This window comes from Battus philenor, unplaced genomic scaffold (assembly GCF_028537555.1).
Source record: "Battus philenor isolate CCGP_79_NKW_IND1 unplaced genomic scaffold, ilBatPhil1.0.hap1 SCAF_1, whole genome shotgun sequence".
Lineage (NCBI taxonomy): Eukaryota > Metazoa > Arthropoda > Insecta > Lepidoptera > Papilionidae > Battus > Battus philenor.
Genome location: NW_027181661.1, coordinates 1,334,486 through 1,352,805, shown reverse-complemented (window position 1 = coordinate 1,352,805; position 18,320 = coordinate 1,334,486). Strand labels below are relative to the sequence as shown.

General features: G+C 33.0%; 1 protein-coding gene across 1 annotated transcript in view; it reads right to left on the bottom strand.

Annotated features, from left to right (window-relative positions):
- Nucleotides 1-18,320, bottom strand: part of mirr (mirror) — an 88,461-nt gene that overhangs the window by 40,627 nt on the left and 29,514 nt on the right. The window contains exons 2-3 of the mRNA XM_068777601.1: nucleotides 14,403-14,738; nucleotides 4,740-4,849 (exon numbers count right to left, since the gene is read on the bottom strand). Of these exons, the coding sequence (XP_068633702.1) occupies nucleotides 4,740-4,849; nucleotides 14,403-14,738 (446 nt within the window). The remainder of the gene's footprint in view (nucleotides 1-4,739; nucleotides 4,850-14,402; nucleotides 14,739-18,320) is intronic.

Here is an 18,320-nt window from a genome sequence, read left to right as displayed (position 1 = left end):
AGAGGCCATATAAAGTTTAAAAATTATCAAAAATGTGAACTTATCTTATCTAAATAAAATTTCGAGAGCAATTTTAGTCAAAACACAGACGTGGATACGTATACCATATATAGTGTATAGATATATTAAGTACAGTTTGTTTAATAAAACATCTGTGTAGATTAATGGGTATGAAAATCTATATACTATGATGTCTATTTCCCGAAAGATCGCTACGATGAACTTAACTATATCATCATCGGTCTTAGTGAAAGGCTTGCCAAGGTTGCGTCTACAGCTTGTGATCACCACACGAGAACAAATCGGCCCCAACACCCATTGATTGCACGATTAACAGCGTTTATATTATTGACAGCGTCACTTCCGCACATGCAGTGGTAGTCATGCAATAAATTGCACCGCTCGCCAGCCCGTTGATAAATGCATATGCGGCAATATTGGTCCTTTTCTTACTCATTTACTAACTAAATAAAACTAAATAAACAAATAAGTAAAAATAAATCTATGGCCATACAACGGACGTTAATTATAAAGTATGTCAATAAAAAAAAACAATTGTCTTCATTAATATCGGAAGTAATTAAGCTTGCACTATAGCTCTGTTTAACACGAGTGTATCTGTGAAAGCTCCGGTATAAGTTTTTTGCGCCATTCCTAACACCGATCGCGACAATGTAAAGAAAAATCGTAACTTACTATGCGCTGATACATTGTAACGTACAAGCATCAATTACAGTGTGTGTACGTTAAAAAAGAAGCGTCGGAGCGGTTGATCGAATCCCATTCCAGTCTATCGACACGACGATACAACGGCACCCTTTAATTGAAGTAAAAACACACACAAACGAGGCGTGAAACTAACTACGGACTTCAACGAACGAAGAAAAAATTTATCATTCGCGTTCCTTCTAAAACAATACAGATTGATCGTTTATGTGTGTAAAATATCTAAATGAGTGAATTTTTAGTTCATTTCATGACAATTATAATATATATGTTTTAGTACAGTACAGTAGAATTAGTACATATCAAAATTATTGTTTACTATATTTCAAGAGAAATGATAAATTTATGTAACATATATCAGAATGTTCACTTTACACAGGATGATTAGGAATTTAGGAATAGATAAGAAAGATACTAATACGATTTTGTACAAATAACCAATGATATTGTTACTTTTTAACTCGCGACAGTGCCGATAGATGGCGCTGGGCGTCTGTTACACTGCGTTATTATTTGACGTGGGTGGTCTTATAAAAGGGCAATAGCCTGTTAGATTGATAATTACTACATTTTGATCTTAGTTAAAATGTCGAAAATTAACATACTAGTAAATATTGATAGAGATGTGTTATTTTGAATTTTATGTTTTAATTGATAACTTGTGTTCAAAAAAGCTGTAATGTCTCAGTGAGTAACAGAGTTCAACACTTTTTTAATATTTCCATTTGCAAGGATCGAAATGAAAATAGAAAATTTCTGAGTTTTATAGGCGAATAACTTCCGGCAGTATAAATATCTTAATCTATTAGGTCAGCTAGTAAAAAGAAATATATTTGATATAATCAATACTGTACGGTTTGATTATTGAGGCGATTGCTCATTTGTCGTTATTCTAAAAAATTCAAGCTTGCCTCTGGCATGATATTCCATAACCATTGTTGCCAACGGTAAAGGATTCTTCCATAAATGCCATAATGTTAAATATCTTCATCGTTATTTCAGCTGTAATACGTTGGAAGCTTGTCATAGGCCTTTCTCATAGTATAAGACCAGTTCAAATCAGTTCAGCGACTTTCGTTGACTTAAACAAGGATATCAGTCCTCGTGTGTGAGCCTCCTATGCTACGCTTGTGCCTCTATGATCTCCACTCTGGTGTAGTTCTGTATCCAACACCGCGAACAGCGTGAATCGTGGTTGGATCCGGATCCATCCTTAATTTGCCTGTGGTCCACGCCGCCGTTCCAAGCATACATACAACATAAACACTTCTCGGCTCTACTTGGGTAGAGCGCTTTATTACGTGCAAATGTCTTCATGCAGCTGGTACGCGCCTATCTAGCTTTGTTAGTTTTTAAATTCACGGACCCTTCCGCTGCGTGATCTCAATTCAGATCATCATCCACTCACCACAGAACATCCACTGGGAATAAGTTGTCTGTATTCATCGGCTATTTCTTTACGGATCTCTCCATTCCTGAATCAATTCTCGTAGAACAATCACGAACATAAGCTCTCTCTATGGATCCTAGATGATACTGAACATGCAAAAGAACCCTAAATGCTAGACCACGTTTCAATAAGTTGAGTAAACAAGTATTCAAATAGCCGTTACACAGGTTTCAACCATTTTAATATATATATGTCTGATTTTGTTTACAATGGAATTATTAGGTCTTGTTAAGAAATTAAACACTGATGTGTACGTGAAGTCCAAATTTAAAATTAATAAGTTGCTATTATCGCTGAAATATTGTCTGAAAACACTTTTAAAGTTAAACTTTACTTTTTAAGTTAATATTTTTGTCTGTTTTTTTAAACTGAAGTGTCTCTTCTAGAGCTTAAATTCTATATAATTATAATTTTTTACCACCTTGTATCTTATTAGACTATATACTCTATCTCTTCCGATGTATTCATAACCTTATTTTGTAGTTAGTTTATAGGCTTCATAATGTGATTTAAATATATATATATATATATATGTAACATAAGTCGTCATATATAGATAAAACGTAAGAGGGAATAAGAAGAATATTTCAGTTTTCGACTCCTTTGACATTATTAAATTTATTATCACTTTCAGCCAATACTTATAATAATTATTAATAATAATAAATCACAAATTGTTTCGATCATTCAGTTATACGAAAGCAATGCTTTCAAAGGTAGCAATGAGTTTTAATTGAATTATTACGGGTTTATTGTCGCGTGTCGATTAGCGGCGAATAACCTTTTTTATTTTCAAATATAGAATTTTTTTGAATTAAGAATAGTTCATAAATTTGCATAGTGAAGATATTCATATGGTCTGTTTTAGTTTGAGTTGTTATATCAATAGCAATATAACCGGATGGAGGCTATCAAACTCTAAGATCTCTTGGGTGGACGCTCTAGTGACTTGGGGGAAGGGCCCCCTATAGAGGACCCCGGCATAGATTCATTGCGCGTTTGGTAACCCGACTCAAGAGCGTCCGGATGGCTAACAATACTAACAATCCGGAAATATAGAAAGAAGAAGCAGTGGAAGAAACTCTTTCAAGGTTTCTATAATAGGAATCATCGAAGGTTGTCTCTTCTGGAGTTCTATAAGACTTAAATATAGAAAAATATGAGACGCCATCCGTAACGAACTATTATGCTTCAAAATAGGCTTTTTGGAATTTCAGTAGCTCTGATATAGGTGATGCCATTGTTGGCAAATCCATTTTGATTCTAGTTCCTATAGAATTACGCTTTTTTGACGTTTTTAGGATAGTCATACGTTCCATATCTATTCGTATATACGAGTATGTACGTAAGATATTTACATCTATGTACTGAATCATCACGATTTCTCTGAAACCATAAGGAGAAAAGACATGAAATTTATGTAAAAATATTACCATTGTATAGTAGAGTTCAGCTAAGAGTGAAGTTTATGAAATTTTACCCATGGTAGAATTGAGGGGGAAATTTAAAAAAAAACATATTTTGCCAGGAATTGATTTCATAAATATAACATTAGAAAACCGTACACGCAAATAATCGCTTCGACTTTGGAGTTGCGATTATAAGTAATATATTTGAATGGATATATTACGTGTTTGTGAATTTCTTTTAAAACTTCTTACCTTTGTAAAGTCCGACGCATAAGAAGGCTTTGGATAAATAATTGAATAAAATTATTTACTAATGTCAATAATAGATAAAAGTTTATCTTACGCGGAGATGGAAGGGGTATGGTGATGTAAAAGTCGTCACGTTCGCAATTCGGTAATCGGACGAAAACGTTTAAGACGATTCGGCAGCGAGGCGATAGCGTTACGAAAATTCCGATCGACACCGATTGTGCGCTAGGCGTCGCAGCCGTGTTCCCGTGTTAGCCTCGCCGACAAACATAGTCAATAATCTGATACAGTATTCATATCAAATAAACCCGTGTTCAGCAACCTTTACAGTTTGCCGCTATCGTCTTACATAAGAGCGCTGTGTATATCTACCTACATGTACATGAGCGATATAGTGATACGTTTGCTCTTATGGACGGCTTTATGCAACAGTGAATTATTACATAAAAAAAATCAGATATATTTTTTTATGATTTATTTGGTCGATCTAATAGAAATGTTAAAATCTTTAGTAGACGGTTTTAAACAGAAACGGTCGAAACAATAAAAAATTAATTACTTCCAACTCTAAACTCTCGAAAACTGCCACGGGGAACTACGGGTCCGGAATGTCCCGTGAGGAGCATCAATTTTAAATAAAGTGGACAGATTTCCGATACGACTGTACCGTGCGAGCTCCTATAGGTAATAATTCAACTCATTCAGTCTTTTGTCAACCGCCATTTCCCCTATTTTGTTAAATATTCACAAGTATCTTTTCCATAATTCGCTCGTTTAATTATACCGATACATATAAATTCCTAAAATATATATATATTAACAAAACTCAAGTCTGAATAGTAAAAACTACTCAGATTTTAATATTTTTTCTAGAATATATGAGGTAGTGATTAAAAATTACTTACCCATTAAAAGGGTAGCCGGCAAAAGCTGCGTCGTATGGATGATACACCGTAGGGTAGGGCCAGCTAGCCGCACTGGCTGCTAGATTCTCTTTCAGCTCGATCCCGGCAGCCTGTTAAAATGTACAAAACTAGTTAGCTATATTTCTACCAAAACCGCTATACCACGCCTAGGGTATGCGCGGCGAGGCGGCGGGGGAGGAGAGAGTGAGAGATAGTATCGATCGCTCTATTCAGCCGTCAGCTCTTGTTACGGCGGTGCACATGATATATTTTACCCGACCACCATCTCGCCGCGCTTTTACACGATTATCATTATTTTTTCATATCGATTTGAATAACAAATAATAAAAGAAATTCGATACATATAAAGTCTAAACTTTTACTTTTATTTTGCTATAATATAATATTTGTACCAATTTAAATTTAAGGCTTTATGATGATGACATGGTGAAACTAGGAACCTTACAACGGCATAGTCGAGGTGTCGAAAAGTTGCGAAATACGGGCGACGCAACACCGGACATCGAGGAGATATTTTGAAAAGGCTTATGCGTTAGCAAAGTAGGTTGTATAAAGAGAGGATGTACAATAAAAGAGGTTATAATTAAAAAAAAAACGCCTTTTAATTAGATTTTAAAATCGCCTATCGACAAAACGACCCTCCATTGTTATAAAAAAAACACGCATTTCACGGCCCCTGTCATCGAATATAATAATTAGTATATTAAATACAATCTCACGTTTACGGTAGCTTAATATTAATCCATTACGAGAACGCTCTCCGGTTCTCGACGGATTGATTTCTTGACAGATAGCTTCTATCCTTTCGTCTTAACTATTATTATTTAATGGCCTTAGATATCCGACTCACGCATCAATCATCTGCACGGGGACAAATACCTGAGTTTTTTAGTTTCACTTTATTGATACGTACCGACATAATTTTATTAATGCTGACGATCGAGTTATTCGAAATGTTTTTTTTTATTTTATATGTCATGCCTGTGTAGATTCGTGTCTGTTGTTTTTTTTTTTTTTACAAATAAATGATCGAACAAATAAGCTATGTATATCTTATCGAACGTTCGCGCTTTGTTCTACATATAAAATTATATAGATTACCATCGTTTCGCTGTTAATACGGTAGGTAGTTTTTGTATATTCAACGTTAACACTGATAATGGACGATATAAAATGATATTGTTAGTATAAATGTTAAAACTGCATAAAGCGTACGATAAATTATGGTGGCGCATTAAAAATAAGCGAGGGGGCTATTCTGAAAGCGGTCAACTGGGATAAATCTATCAAAAGATTTTGTTGTCAAACAACTTCATTGGTGGCCGAATCGAAAATCCGACGATAAATTGTGCTCAAGAGAGACAGCGTAAGCCGGTCGCCACGTCTCTCTTTGTTGACCGACCTTCTGATATAATTCAAGTTTTTTTTTTCCTTTTCCTACAGTTTAAAACGGCAATAACCTATGACTAGTACACGCTACATATGTACACGAAGATGATTGGTTATGGGTGTAGATCATTTGTCAGCAACAAGCTTTGAAGATTTTACACCTATTTCAAATCACCATGTATAAAGTGTATAAAAATTATTGTGTGATATAGCCAATAACTTCTAGCAGTGAAATCTTTTTGGAGAAATAGTAAACACTTTTATTATTTCTGAAACCTTTGATTAATTGACAACAAATGAGTTATTCCAAATACCAATAAAGCCTTCGATTAGCTAAACTAATTATAAAATTTATTATCTTTCTCGACAGACTTCGATAACTAATAAAAAATGTTACACATATACTTATATTGATTTTAGAAAAACAATGATTTTCAAAGGTTGATGCCGCAAAACTGGCCTCTTGAAAAGCATTGTCGTAGAAAAAATTGTCACATTGTAAATTTTATTTATATAATAAGAAACTTCTCCAAAATATCAGGAAACTTATAGAATACTTGGACTAAATTGATAAAGTCCTTCTCTTATTATGATGCGTAAGAGAAAATAATGTACATATAAAGGTATTATCGTATATAGTATTGTTTTATTGCTATCCTTATTCAAGATATATTTGAAAAATTCTTCGCTAAATCTAAAACTTGCAACGCTCCCCCAAAGATATCTATGGGGGATATACCATATACACCACGATTGCCAGGCGGGTTTTGAATTGTGATATTATGACATTCAGAGGACATTGCTGCTCTTTCTCTGGAAACTTGTTTGTGTGCAGTGGCAATCCTGAATAATTAATGCACAAAGTGTGAATTAACATTGTATCCTGCGTATAGCCTGCAACTACGATCGCAAATTTAATTCCTCTGTCAATGTTAGTTAATCTATTATATTTAAGAGTGATCATTTTATACAGAATGTTTGGACATAGGTGTAAATTTATTAGAGTTTTTTGCTAACAAATCATCCCTATAAATCTTTTTTTGTTATGTTATTATATAACATTGTATCCCGGGAATAGAACTCGCACCTATGATCGCAAGTCTTCCTCTATCACTGTGTTACCATGTTCACCTATCTAAAACTGTGTCATCTTAATTTTAGCATAAAACCTCGTGCAGGAGACTGCTGTTAGCTTTTACAGGCAACCTTTTTTATTTTTTTTTATTTTTAGTGCAACATATGCTCTACTATTTTACTATCGTAAAACACTATTGGAACTCATACGACTCACCAATATTATTGGGACAATATGTCCAATTATTATTTTGCAATAATCAATAAATAATATGATGATTTATTTAAATATTTGTTTTTGTCATTAAACTAAGCTAGCAATAAGTATTTTGTGTTATAAATATAACATTAATTATTAAAATAAAATATATTTAAAGGGTCTTTAAAAATGTTCGAATTTATCTAATAATCTTTGAGATGTTTATACATGGTAGAAAATAATTTAACATTATACCAACAGCGTCGAAATACACTACTTCTAAATCCTTCGCTTCGTTTTTTGCCTTTGTCTAAAATTTAATTGAAATCATAATAAGCGACTTCAGATATGATTATAAAATAATTAATCATATTATATAGTTACCCAATATTATCCTATCTTACACTCGTAAGTAATAAGGTATTGACAAATCTTGTTCCAAGAATATATTCTTGTTTGAAATGACAGGTAAGTAAAAAAAAAATATAAATGCCAGATAATCTTTATTGGTATTTACATCGATGCTTTAATGGAAGCGAGGCTTAATTCTACCTACATTAATTATATGTTTTAACTAGTTATTCTGAAACATGTTTATAATCCTCTGACTGTATAGCGGAACACGTCAGAATGTGACGTCACGTGTGGAACATCGAATGCATAAAGTTTATTTTATTCGAAAATTTTCGAATACAATTCACTATATATCTTTATCATTTTTAACTTTAGTACATTCACTGATGAAAATATATGAAATAGTAAAGACCGGTCGAATCTGGCCTGTGTTAGACGTTGTATCAAACCTATTGCCTCTTCAACTATCATTTTCACAGAGCCCTGTCAGAAAGTTTCTTGTATATAGTTATTCCGAGCTTCTCAATGGATCATTCAAAATCGTAAAATAATTTAAATCGAAACTAAGAAACAAGATACATTAAATCGTATCAGAAAGAGATTGTTATGTAATAATATAACATTCGAGAAGGGGAAAAACATGATAAGTGTTACTTAAACAAAGCGAAAAATTAAATGCAATTCAACTGATAACGATGTATGTAGAGATCTTTCTAGAATAATTGATAAATTAACTTTAACTGTAAAACACGTGCTTTGGTTAACCAATGTGACTTATTTTATTTATAAAACATTACCACTACTGGCATTTAAGAATGATTAACTGAAAAACACATCAAGTCATTCCAAAAACACCGAGCCTTTATAATATGTAGCAGTAATGTCTCTAAAAACGTTGCTTTTGATATGCAGTTTAAAAATCATAACTTCTTTCAGCGCTCAACCACCTCCAGTTTAAATGCCGTCGGGCAAACAGACTTTACCGATAATACAAAGAACATGCCGGCTCACCAAGAGAGCTCTTGGAAGTATTTCCCAGCAATATATGACAGAGCTTTAGAAAGAAAGGGTTCAACACCGACTTCTGAGCTATTTTATCTCAAATTCAGTGAAACTTTAAATGCCGTCGGGCAAACAGTATATTAGCCGATAATGCAAAGAACATGCCGGATCACCAATAGAGCTCTTGGAAGTATATCCCAGCAATATATGACAGACCTTTAGAAAGAAAGTGTTCAACACCGACTTCTGATCTCTTTCATGTGAAATTCAATGAAACTTTAAATGCCGACGGGCAAATAGTATATTAGCCGATAATACAAAGAATACGTCGAGCCTCCAAGAGAGCTCTTGTAAGTATTTCCCAGCAATATATGACAGAGATTTAGAAAGAAAATGTTCAACACTGACTTCTGAGCTCTTTTATCTCAAAATCAATGAAACTTAAATGCCGTCGGACAAACAGTATATTAGCCGATAATGCAAAGAACATGCCGGCTCACCAATAGAGCTCTTGGAAGTATATCCCAGCAATATATGACAGACCTTTAGAAAGAAAGTGTTCAACACCGACTTCTGATCTCTTTCATCTCAAATTCAATGAAACTTTAAATGCCGTCGGGCAAACAGTATATAAGCCGATAATGTAAAGAATATGCAGACTCTTCGAGAGAGCTCTTGCAAGTATTTCTTTTTAATATGTAATGGAGCTCTCGAAAGAAAGAATTCTACACCGACATCAGAGCTATTTTATCTCAAATTAAATGAAACTTTAAATGCCGTCGGGCAAACAGTATATTAGCCGATAAAACAAAGAATTTGCGGACTCTTCAAGAGAGCTCTTGTATTTCTTATCAATATATAATGGAGCTCTCGAAAGAAAGAACTCTACACCGACATCAGAGCTCTGTTATCTCAAATTCGATGAAACTTTAAATGCAGTCGGGCAAACAGTATATTAGCCGATAATACAAAGAATTCGCCGACTCTTCAAGAGAGATCTTGTAAGTATTTCTTATCAACATATAATGGAGCTCTCGAAAGAAAGAATTCTACACCGACATCAGAGCTCTGTTATATCTAATTCGATGAACTATTAAATGCCGTCGGGCAAACAATATATTAGCCGATGATAAAAAGAATCGACTGAATTTTTCTGAGAGTTGTTGTAGAAGTTTTTTGCAATATGTGATAGAGCTATCGAAATAAAGTATTCAACACAGACTTCAGAGCTCTGTTATATCTAATTCGATGAACTTTTAAATGCCGTCGGGCAAACAGTATTAACCGATAATAAATATAAACGGTCTTATTTCTCAGAGAGCTTTTGTAAGAGTATTTTACTTGGCAGTATATGATGAATTTCTCTTTACAAACAGCATCAATGAAAAAAGAAGGTCGGATTTCTTAAAGAGCAATCGTCTTCAATATATATAAATATATTGAAGACGATTGCTCTTTAAGAAATCCGACCTATAAAAGTAGACGGTAAAGAATTGTTGATACATTATGAAAAATTGAGATAAAAATGTGTTATTAATCTTAGTTTCATTTAAACGCATCCCACTGTTAGTTCTAATAAAATGTAGTCAAATAATATTTAAACGTTTATTAATAGTTAAGAGATCAATCAAAACTTACGCGAGTTTATTTTTGAATTTGTCTAAACGTTCAAATATCATAATGCGCGCATAATATACGATAGCTGGCCACAAATCGATTAAGAGCGGTTAAGAGGCTAGATTTATTTTCGTGTACGTTTCATTTGAACTATAAATTATACATTTTTTTTTCTAGACATCGCTTCCTGCGTTGCCGTCGCACATGTGCGAATGGTTTTTAAGATTCCATATTTTTTATGTATGTACAAATACTGGATCGCAGTGAAATCTGATTTGAAATGTGTAAATGAAAAAAAAAATATTCGAGAGTGTATTAAAATTCAGAGAGGTTAGATGGATATAAAAAAGGTGGAGCAACAAAAAATACGGGGCCATGTTATAGGATGATGGTTTAACGCTTTCGCCACCTATGATGTACGATCATATCTGAATGAATGATTGAATCATCTCCGAAGACACGTTCACGGATCTACCTTTTAACACCTTCCTTCGTAGTTTTACAGCGCGTCGTATATTATCAAAGACCTGGCCACTTTTATGTTATTACGATTATTATCATTCAAAGTCATCTTCACACCGACTTTAGTAACGTATTCATGTTTTATTGCTACCTCACGTCGATACATTCCTAGATTTAAGATGTGATGTTTTTTTTTAAAATAAAACATACGATTTAATTTTTTCTTCACTCCCAGTATTATTCAGAACGAATATTTAATCACAATATATATATATATATATATATATATATATATATATATATATAGTGGTTTTTGACTGGCGACATGGTCAAGATCGCGGAAGTCGCTGGATGCACAGGATCTTCATCTAGCTACGTCGGTGATTTAGGTTCTTGGGTGACCTTAAGTCTTCTTATAGTCCATTGTAATGTGAGTATGTCATCACCGGAAGTATGTTGATCAAAGGCCTTCCGTTTAATATATCGTATGTACCAAAAATTATGTAGTTATTTTAAGGTTATATATATATTGTTAACATTAAACATATTATAACGGATCAAATAACCCATTTTGAACTTTTATATTGAAAGTAAAAATATTTCTTATATTTTTGTGTTTGTAATAGAAATGATCAATTTAGTATTTTGTTTGATTAATAAATTACTTTTAATTTATAGCATGAAACATAAATAGTCTTTTCACGTGCTATGATAGAAAAACAATACCTAATAGTAAGTGTTCGTATGATTATTATTAGGTTTTATATAAAAAAAGGTTTTTTTGTGAAGTTTCTTTCGGCTACTTGCTATCTTGCGAAGCAGAGAAGAGTCAAAAAAAGTTGACAGTCCATAAGAATCCTGTCAAAGGTTCGAATTTTGAATAAATTGATTTTATCCGTATCTTAAATTTCATCACGATATATCTACAATAACATCATCTATATTCATAGTCATATGGATATTTAATTTATTTTTACTTTTAATTTTATTGACGATAATTTGCAATTCATTGATGATGGAATTAAAAAAAAAAAAACAGTATTTTATATTTACTGTACCGAATTTAATTATTATTTTAATTTAGCTGTAAGTTTGTCAAAAATAAATAATTAATCTTGTTACAGCATTCAAAAGATTTTTCTCATTGGCAATGTAATATTTTAATGTACACATTAAATCTAAATTTCATTTAATATATGGACTATTGAGTTTCTGGCCTGGTTTAGTTTACTCACTGTTCCTATATTGACAAATATATCATCACGTGATATTTTGGTACGCATAGAACACCTGTACATCCTGTGAAAATTTGTCTGTGAGTAGTGTAGAAAAATACTATATAATTAATGCACAAAGTGTAAATTATATAAGATTGTATCCCGGGAGTTGAACCCGTGAACTTCTTTCGCAAGTCTCTGTTCTTAACCGCTGAGCTACTTCTCAATAGACTAAATTCATCTATTATAGTTGAAACTAATTAAAGATTCAAAATTAATACAAGAAGGATATGATATATTTATTCATGACAAGTTATAAGCTTCTGTTATAAAATCATTGAAGACAATTTGCATTTATTCCCATTTTATTGTATTATGGCATTATATAGGAGGTAAATGCCTGGAATTAGTAGTATGGAGATTTTAAAACGAGGAATTGAAGATATGTAATGTTTATAAATTTTCAAAATTAAACATACCGATGTCGGTTGTAGCAAATGATGAAATTTGAAACCGATAATACTTTTTATCTAATATATAAAATTCTCGTGTCACGGTGTTCGAACTTGAACTCCTCTGAAACGGCTTTACCGATTTTTACCAAATTTTATATGCGTATTTAGTAGGTCTAAGAATCGGCTACTATCTATTTTTCATACCCCTAAGTGATAAGGGTTGTTCACCCTTAAAAATTTTTTTTTATTTTTTTGACGAAATTTTTTGTTTTTATTTTTTTATGATACAACATACAAAAATACATACAACCCTAAACTTTCACCCCTCTACGATTAACCCTTATTTTTAAATAGAAAATTAAAAATATTTTTTTTGCAAAACAACGTTTGCGGGATCAGCCAGTAAGTATATATAATATGTAAATGAACTTTATATTATTGTTTTGACTGTACTAAGGTGCTTAGCGAGGCTTTGTTTTATTGTTTCAATAACTCCAACTAACGTGTCGGAATGTATTCTTGTAATATCAAAACAGAATCGTAAATTATGAATTGTAAAAACTCATGTTTGCATGTTCGTATAATATTAAAATGTTTATAACCTGGATGGGAATTATTAAAACGTATTAAGATATAAAGCCGTGAGGTAGGTGTTTTTTTGGGTGCCGGGCATAAAAGTCATCCGATTAAAATTCTAATTTATAAGTATTCATAAGCTTGTTGATTCTACTTAACACTCTGGAAGTTTCTTATTGCCTGTTACTTACTATTTTGACATTCGATTCTAATTATTCGAAGGTTACACTTTTTATTAGGGACTTAAAAAAAATATTTGAATACATCCCTGGAAGGTTAATCCTTTTGAATAAGGAAGCAGCTTCCAATCGAATACAATACACCTTATTAAATTCTGTCGTGTACAACTTTTTTTATTTAATATTACATCGGACTTTGTTAATTTTGTTCCAAAGCTATCATCGTTGTTGACTTTAGAAGCAATATATTATTGTGTCATTTTAAATCGACATGTGCATATCACACTGCATGTATATACAAATACATTTTTAAATTAATTCTTCTCCAGATTGAGAAGAAGTTTAATTCGCTTGGGTGAACGCTCTATTAAGTGACCTGGCGCAAGGCCATATTAACAAAGCATCCGTGCATTGTTTTTCGCTCTTGTAATCATCTTTCAAGGCAATATAAACACCAAATTTTCGCCACTTAGAAATATGATTAGTGTCTATAAATTGCTAGAGAAATTAGATGATCAGGGACCCATAATTTATTTCAAACCACTGTTTTAATATTACAGAATCTAATATTATACAGTGGAAAAGTCTTAACAATATCATTACGCTGTCTATTTTGGATGTATAGTCAAATCTAATTTAAAATGCCTTAGAAAGTGAAGGGTATTTTTGAACGATTTGATTGTTTATATCTAATTTTAAACTTCAAATCAAGGAAGGAAAAATCTAATATATAAAATTCTCGTGTCACAGTGTTCGAACTTGAACTCCTCCGAAACGGCTTGACCGATTTTTACCAAATTTTACATGCGTATTCAGTATGTCTGAGAATCGGCTACTATCTATTTTCCATACCCCTAAGTGATAAGGGTGGTCCACCCCTAAATTTTATTTTTAATTTTTTAGACAATTTTTTTGGTTTTTATTTTATTATGATACAGCATACAAAAATACATACAAACCAAAATTTTCACTCCTCTACGATCAACCCTTATCTTACATTTGTTAATTAAAAACTTTAATTTATTTTGCAAAACGTTTGCGGGATCAGCTAGTAATATTATAATAGTTTGTAATGTTGGCTGACATGATAAAAGTAAAGAAAAGTGTTTGATACTCACAGCGTTTGTATAGAAGGGCGGCTGGTCGGCAGCGAGCGCTGGGAAGTAGGCGGCCATGCCAGCGGCGGTGGCGGCTGCGGCATCCGAGTACGGCGCGCTGTACATGGACAGCGGTACTCCTGTCGCCAGGCGCTGGTAATTGAGGAACTCGTACTGGCACGAGCAGACTGTCTGGCCTGTGATAGGGTCTTGAAATATTGGACGTCCGGTGTCGCAGCAGCGTGGGGCGGATGCCGGAGGCGAGGGGGGGCGTGCGGCGCTGCCACCGCCCCCCGAGCCCCCGCTCACCCCGGCCTGCGCGGGCGGCGGACTGTTGGAGGCTGTCGATATGGTGCTCTGTAAGTTGTAAATTTTGAAATGCCTTTATGGCGCGTTTAACCATTCGCAGTTGCAATAGCATGACAATGGAGGCCTCCGTACGCATAGCAAAACGCAACTCGCAATGCAACGCGGCACGTTCACGTGGTTCTGAAACGAATTCGACGAGAGATAAACGAGAATTTAATGAGTTTAAAGGGGGCGCGGAATGGGCGTAGCGGTCCCGTCGTCGGCGCATAGGCAAATCGGTACGCGCCTTAACTCTTTCTGTACGCGCGGCGAAATGAGATCACGCGTCGACGCACTAATGCGATCATACGCGGGAACTTTGCGATCACAATGGCCTTTTATACATTGTTATTGTTGATGTAATAGATTTATTCTCAGAACTACCTGAGCTTCGCGGTCGCTGGCCAAACATCCGTTTAATTCACAAAGCGATCCACTGGGCCCTTGATTGAGCTTTGCGAGGTAACCTGTATAAATAACTTTCTAAATATTTGTCATTGAAATGAAAAATGGCCTTCTGCCCAACAATCGTTACGGCCTCAATAGGATTATGTGCGTGGAAATACCACGCGATTGCCTGCGAGCGTTCTAAAATGATATAAACTTTTGTGTGCCCATTGTTATTACCGGAAGGAATACATTATATTGGATTATAAATCTTTTAGTGTTATAATAATCCTAAGTGACATAATCGCATTGAATACAGAAGCCTTTTAGTTCACGATACCCGGTAGATGACATGAGATAATTTTAACGTAAGACATTGTAACCTTTTGCAACGACGACGCGGCGTGGAGGTGAGCTTGCTCAGTCACGACAAAGTCGCGAGTTAGGAGTTGAGACCCCGAGGGAGATAGGGCATTGGTGTCAACCTAACGAGTTATGTTCCGGCCTACCAGGTAGATAAAGATATTTATTAACAAATTTTACAAGACTCGCTTAAAAATAAAATATTATTTTTTTTTGTTTGATGAATTTAATCATATATCTGTTGTCACCTTATACTGCGTTTTTAGATTTAAGATCTAAAATTCTTTTTAGTTTTTTTGAAGTGCTTTTATGTCCCATAAATCTACGTCAAACCTAAATCTCGTAACAAGGAAAAAAATAAAAAACCGATGTAATAAAATAGAAATAAAATAAATAGATAAGGCAGTAAATTAAGATGTTTCTTGCTAACATTGTTAAGCACGCGTTGAATAAGGTTGGTTAAAATTAGACGAAGTTATAATTTTGATTATAATGCAATTTTAAATATGGAATATCCTTTATAGTTCTCTTTGTATTAACATATTTTCGGGATCACACAATTATTAAAAAAAAAACAAATGCTATAATTATGCGTGCCCTAAAAACTATAGCATAATTTTTATGACATTTATAACATTCGTTTTTATAAGCTCTCCTGCTATACGCTATTTACGTTTTTATCTTAATATGTAAAATCAAAAACAAATTTATACATTTTTTTACTTAAATTTAGCTTTCAATCGAATGCTATATAACTTCTGCGCTCGATTTTTAATATCGTACGTTTGGGATGCTGTAAGTATTAAGAACTGGCTGGTCAATTATATTTAAAAAAATATATGTGAAAATAGAACACTACCAATCTTTTCACGTATGTTTCACGATTCTGCAATATGTTTTTACAAAATGGCGGCTAGTTAAAAATCAAGTCATTGTAGATTTAACTTATGAAAATTGTAGTTTTGTGATTTTTTACTTTTTTCTGGATTTTTTTTTCTGTGATAAAGCACTATCTTTATCTCATGCGAGTATTGACAACTGGTTTAAAGGGACCAAAAGTTTTCATTTTAATTTCGTGAGGTGATGATTTGAAAACGATAAATATTTTTTTAAATTTTTGGTGTAACATGTAAAATTAAAAATTTTTTTTTTTTTTTTATAAAGTTTGTGAAACTGCAAAATTTTGAAAATTGGTTTGTCAAGAATATTTAGAAAAAAATATTTGAAAATAGAACGCTACTAATCTTTTCACGTATGTTTAGTTTTGTTGTTTTTTTTTTAACAATTTTTTGGATTTCTTTAAGTTTTTGGTGAGCACTACCTTTATCTCGTGTTACTATTTGTAACTGGTTTAACGTGTCCAAAAGCGTCCGTTTTAATATTGTAAGATGATGATGTGAAAAGAAGAAATAATATTCGTATTAATTATCTGGCCTGATTATTTTGTACATTATAAAAACATTTTTATTACGTACGTAATTACGTTGGTATTTTTGGATATTTTCTTACCTAACCGTTACAGTTTTATTTAGAACAAATAATAACCTGTAAACTATATTTAAAAGGAAATAAAAAAGTGAATCGATCTTTAGGTTTTTCTGTCTTAATCAAAATCTTTAAAGGGGTGAATGTATACCTCTTTTGTGAGCAAGCTTTATATCTTATACGCCTATTTTCAACCATCCTGTTTATACAAAGATATCTCTTAAACTTTATTAGAATGCGGACAATAATTTCTGGCATTACTACAGTTTTTTTAACAATATAAAATTACTTTATTTGTTACTTGTATAATCATTGATTGATGAGAAGTAGCTCAGCGGTAGACGAATGCAACTTACGATCGTATGTCGCGGGTTCGATTATACAATCTTATATAATTACGACTGTTGCTGCTCACAAATAATTTACTAGATGATAGGCAGCAGTGTTCTATGCTTACCATAATATCACTGCGATACCCAATGCGACTGACAAACTTGGCGATTATATATTTATATATATATTTGGGTATATCATCATTAAGTGGTATGTACTATAAATTCACCCCTAAGAACTTTTACACCTGTAACAAATCATCCTGTATGTACACTTCGTGATAATTCTCTTAGCAATGAAGTTGCAGGCTTTGTAAATAAGACCTACATACCTCTAGTATTATTAAAATCGATCGCTAAATTACCTACTGTTTATACGAGGTGAATGTTAGATTTAGGTATAGGTTTTTAATTATAAATTTGGACCTAATGGCAATAGAAATAAAGATGTTATTTACATGGCATGGGCGTTTTCACGCCAGCGCTTAAAGGGGTTTCAATCCATTTGAACTATACGGGTGTCTGTTGTATAATACATCATAGCCGGAGGACGGTTTATTTATCAAAGCCGACCATTGAAATACTACCACTAAAGTCACTGAACGAGACCGTTTTATGCGCTAATAAGATTAACAATATCCATTGCTGTTAAAGTTATAATAACATAGTTTACTTTATTAACAAGAGTTGCATTGAATGCGGATGTATTGTGAACGTATCGTTTTGTTATCGATTAAGGAATTGTTATACTTAGCGATATTTCCGACTAATTATCCGACGGGAAACAATTTCAGTTGTATTTCTATTGCAGCATAAATTGAATATTATATATATATATATATATATATATAAATATATATACATATATACATATATATTTATATATAAATGTTGGTTGTTTCTTTTTTTAAATTAAAACAGTTGATATTTGTACAGATTGTACTATAAATGAAATTACAATATCATAACGAATCAATGTGTAATAATTACGTAATGTTTTTCATGTAATTTTCTGCGAGATTAT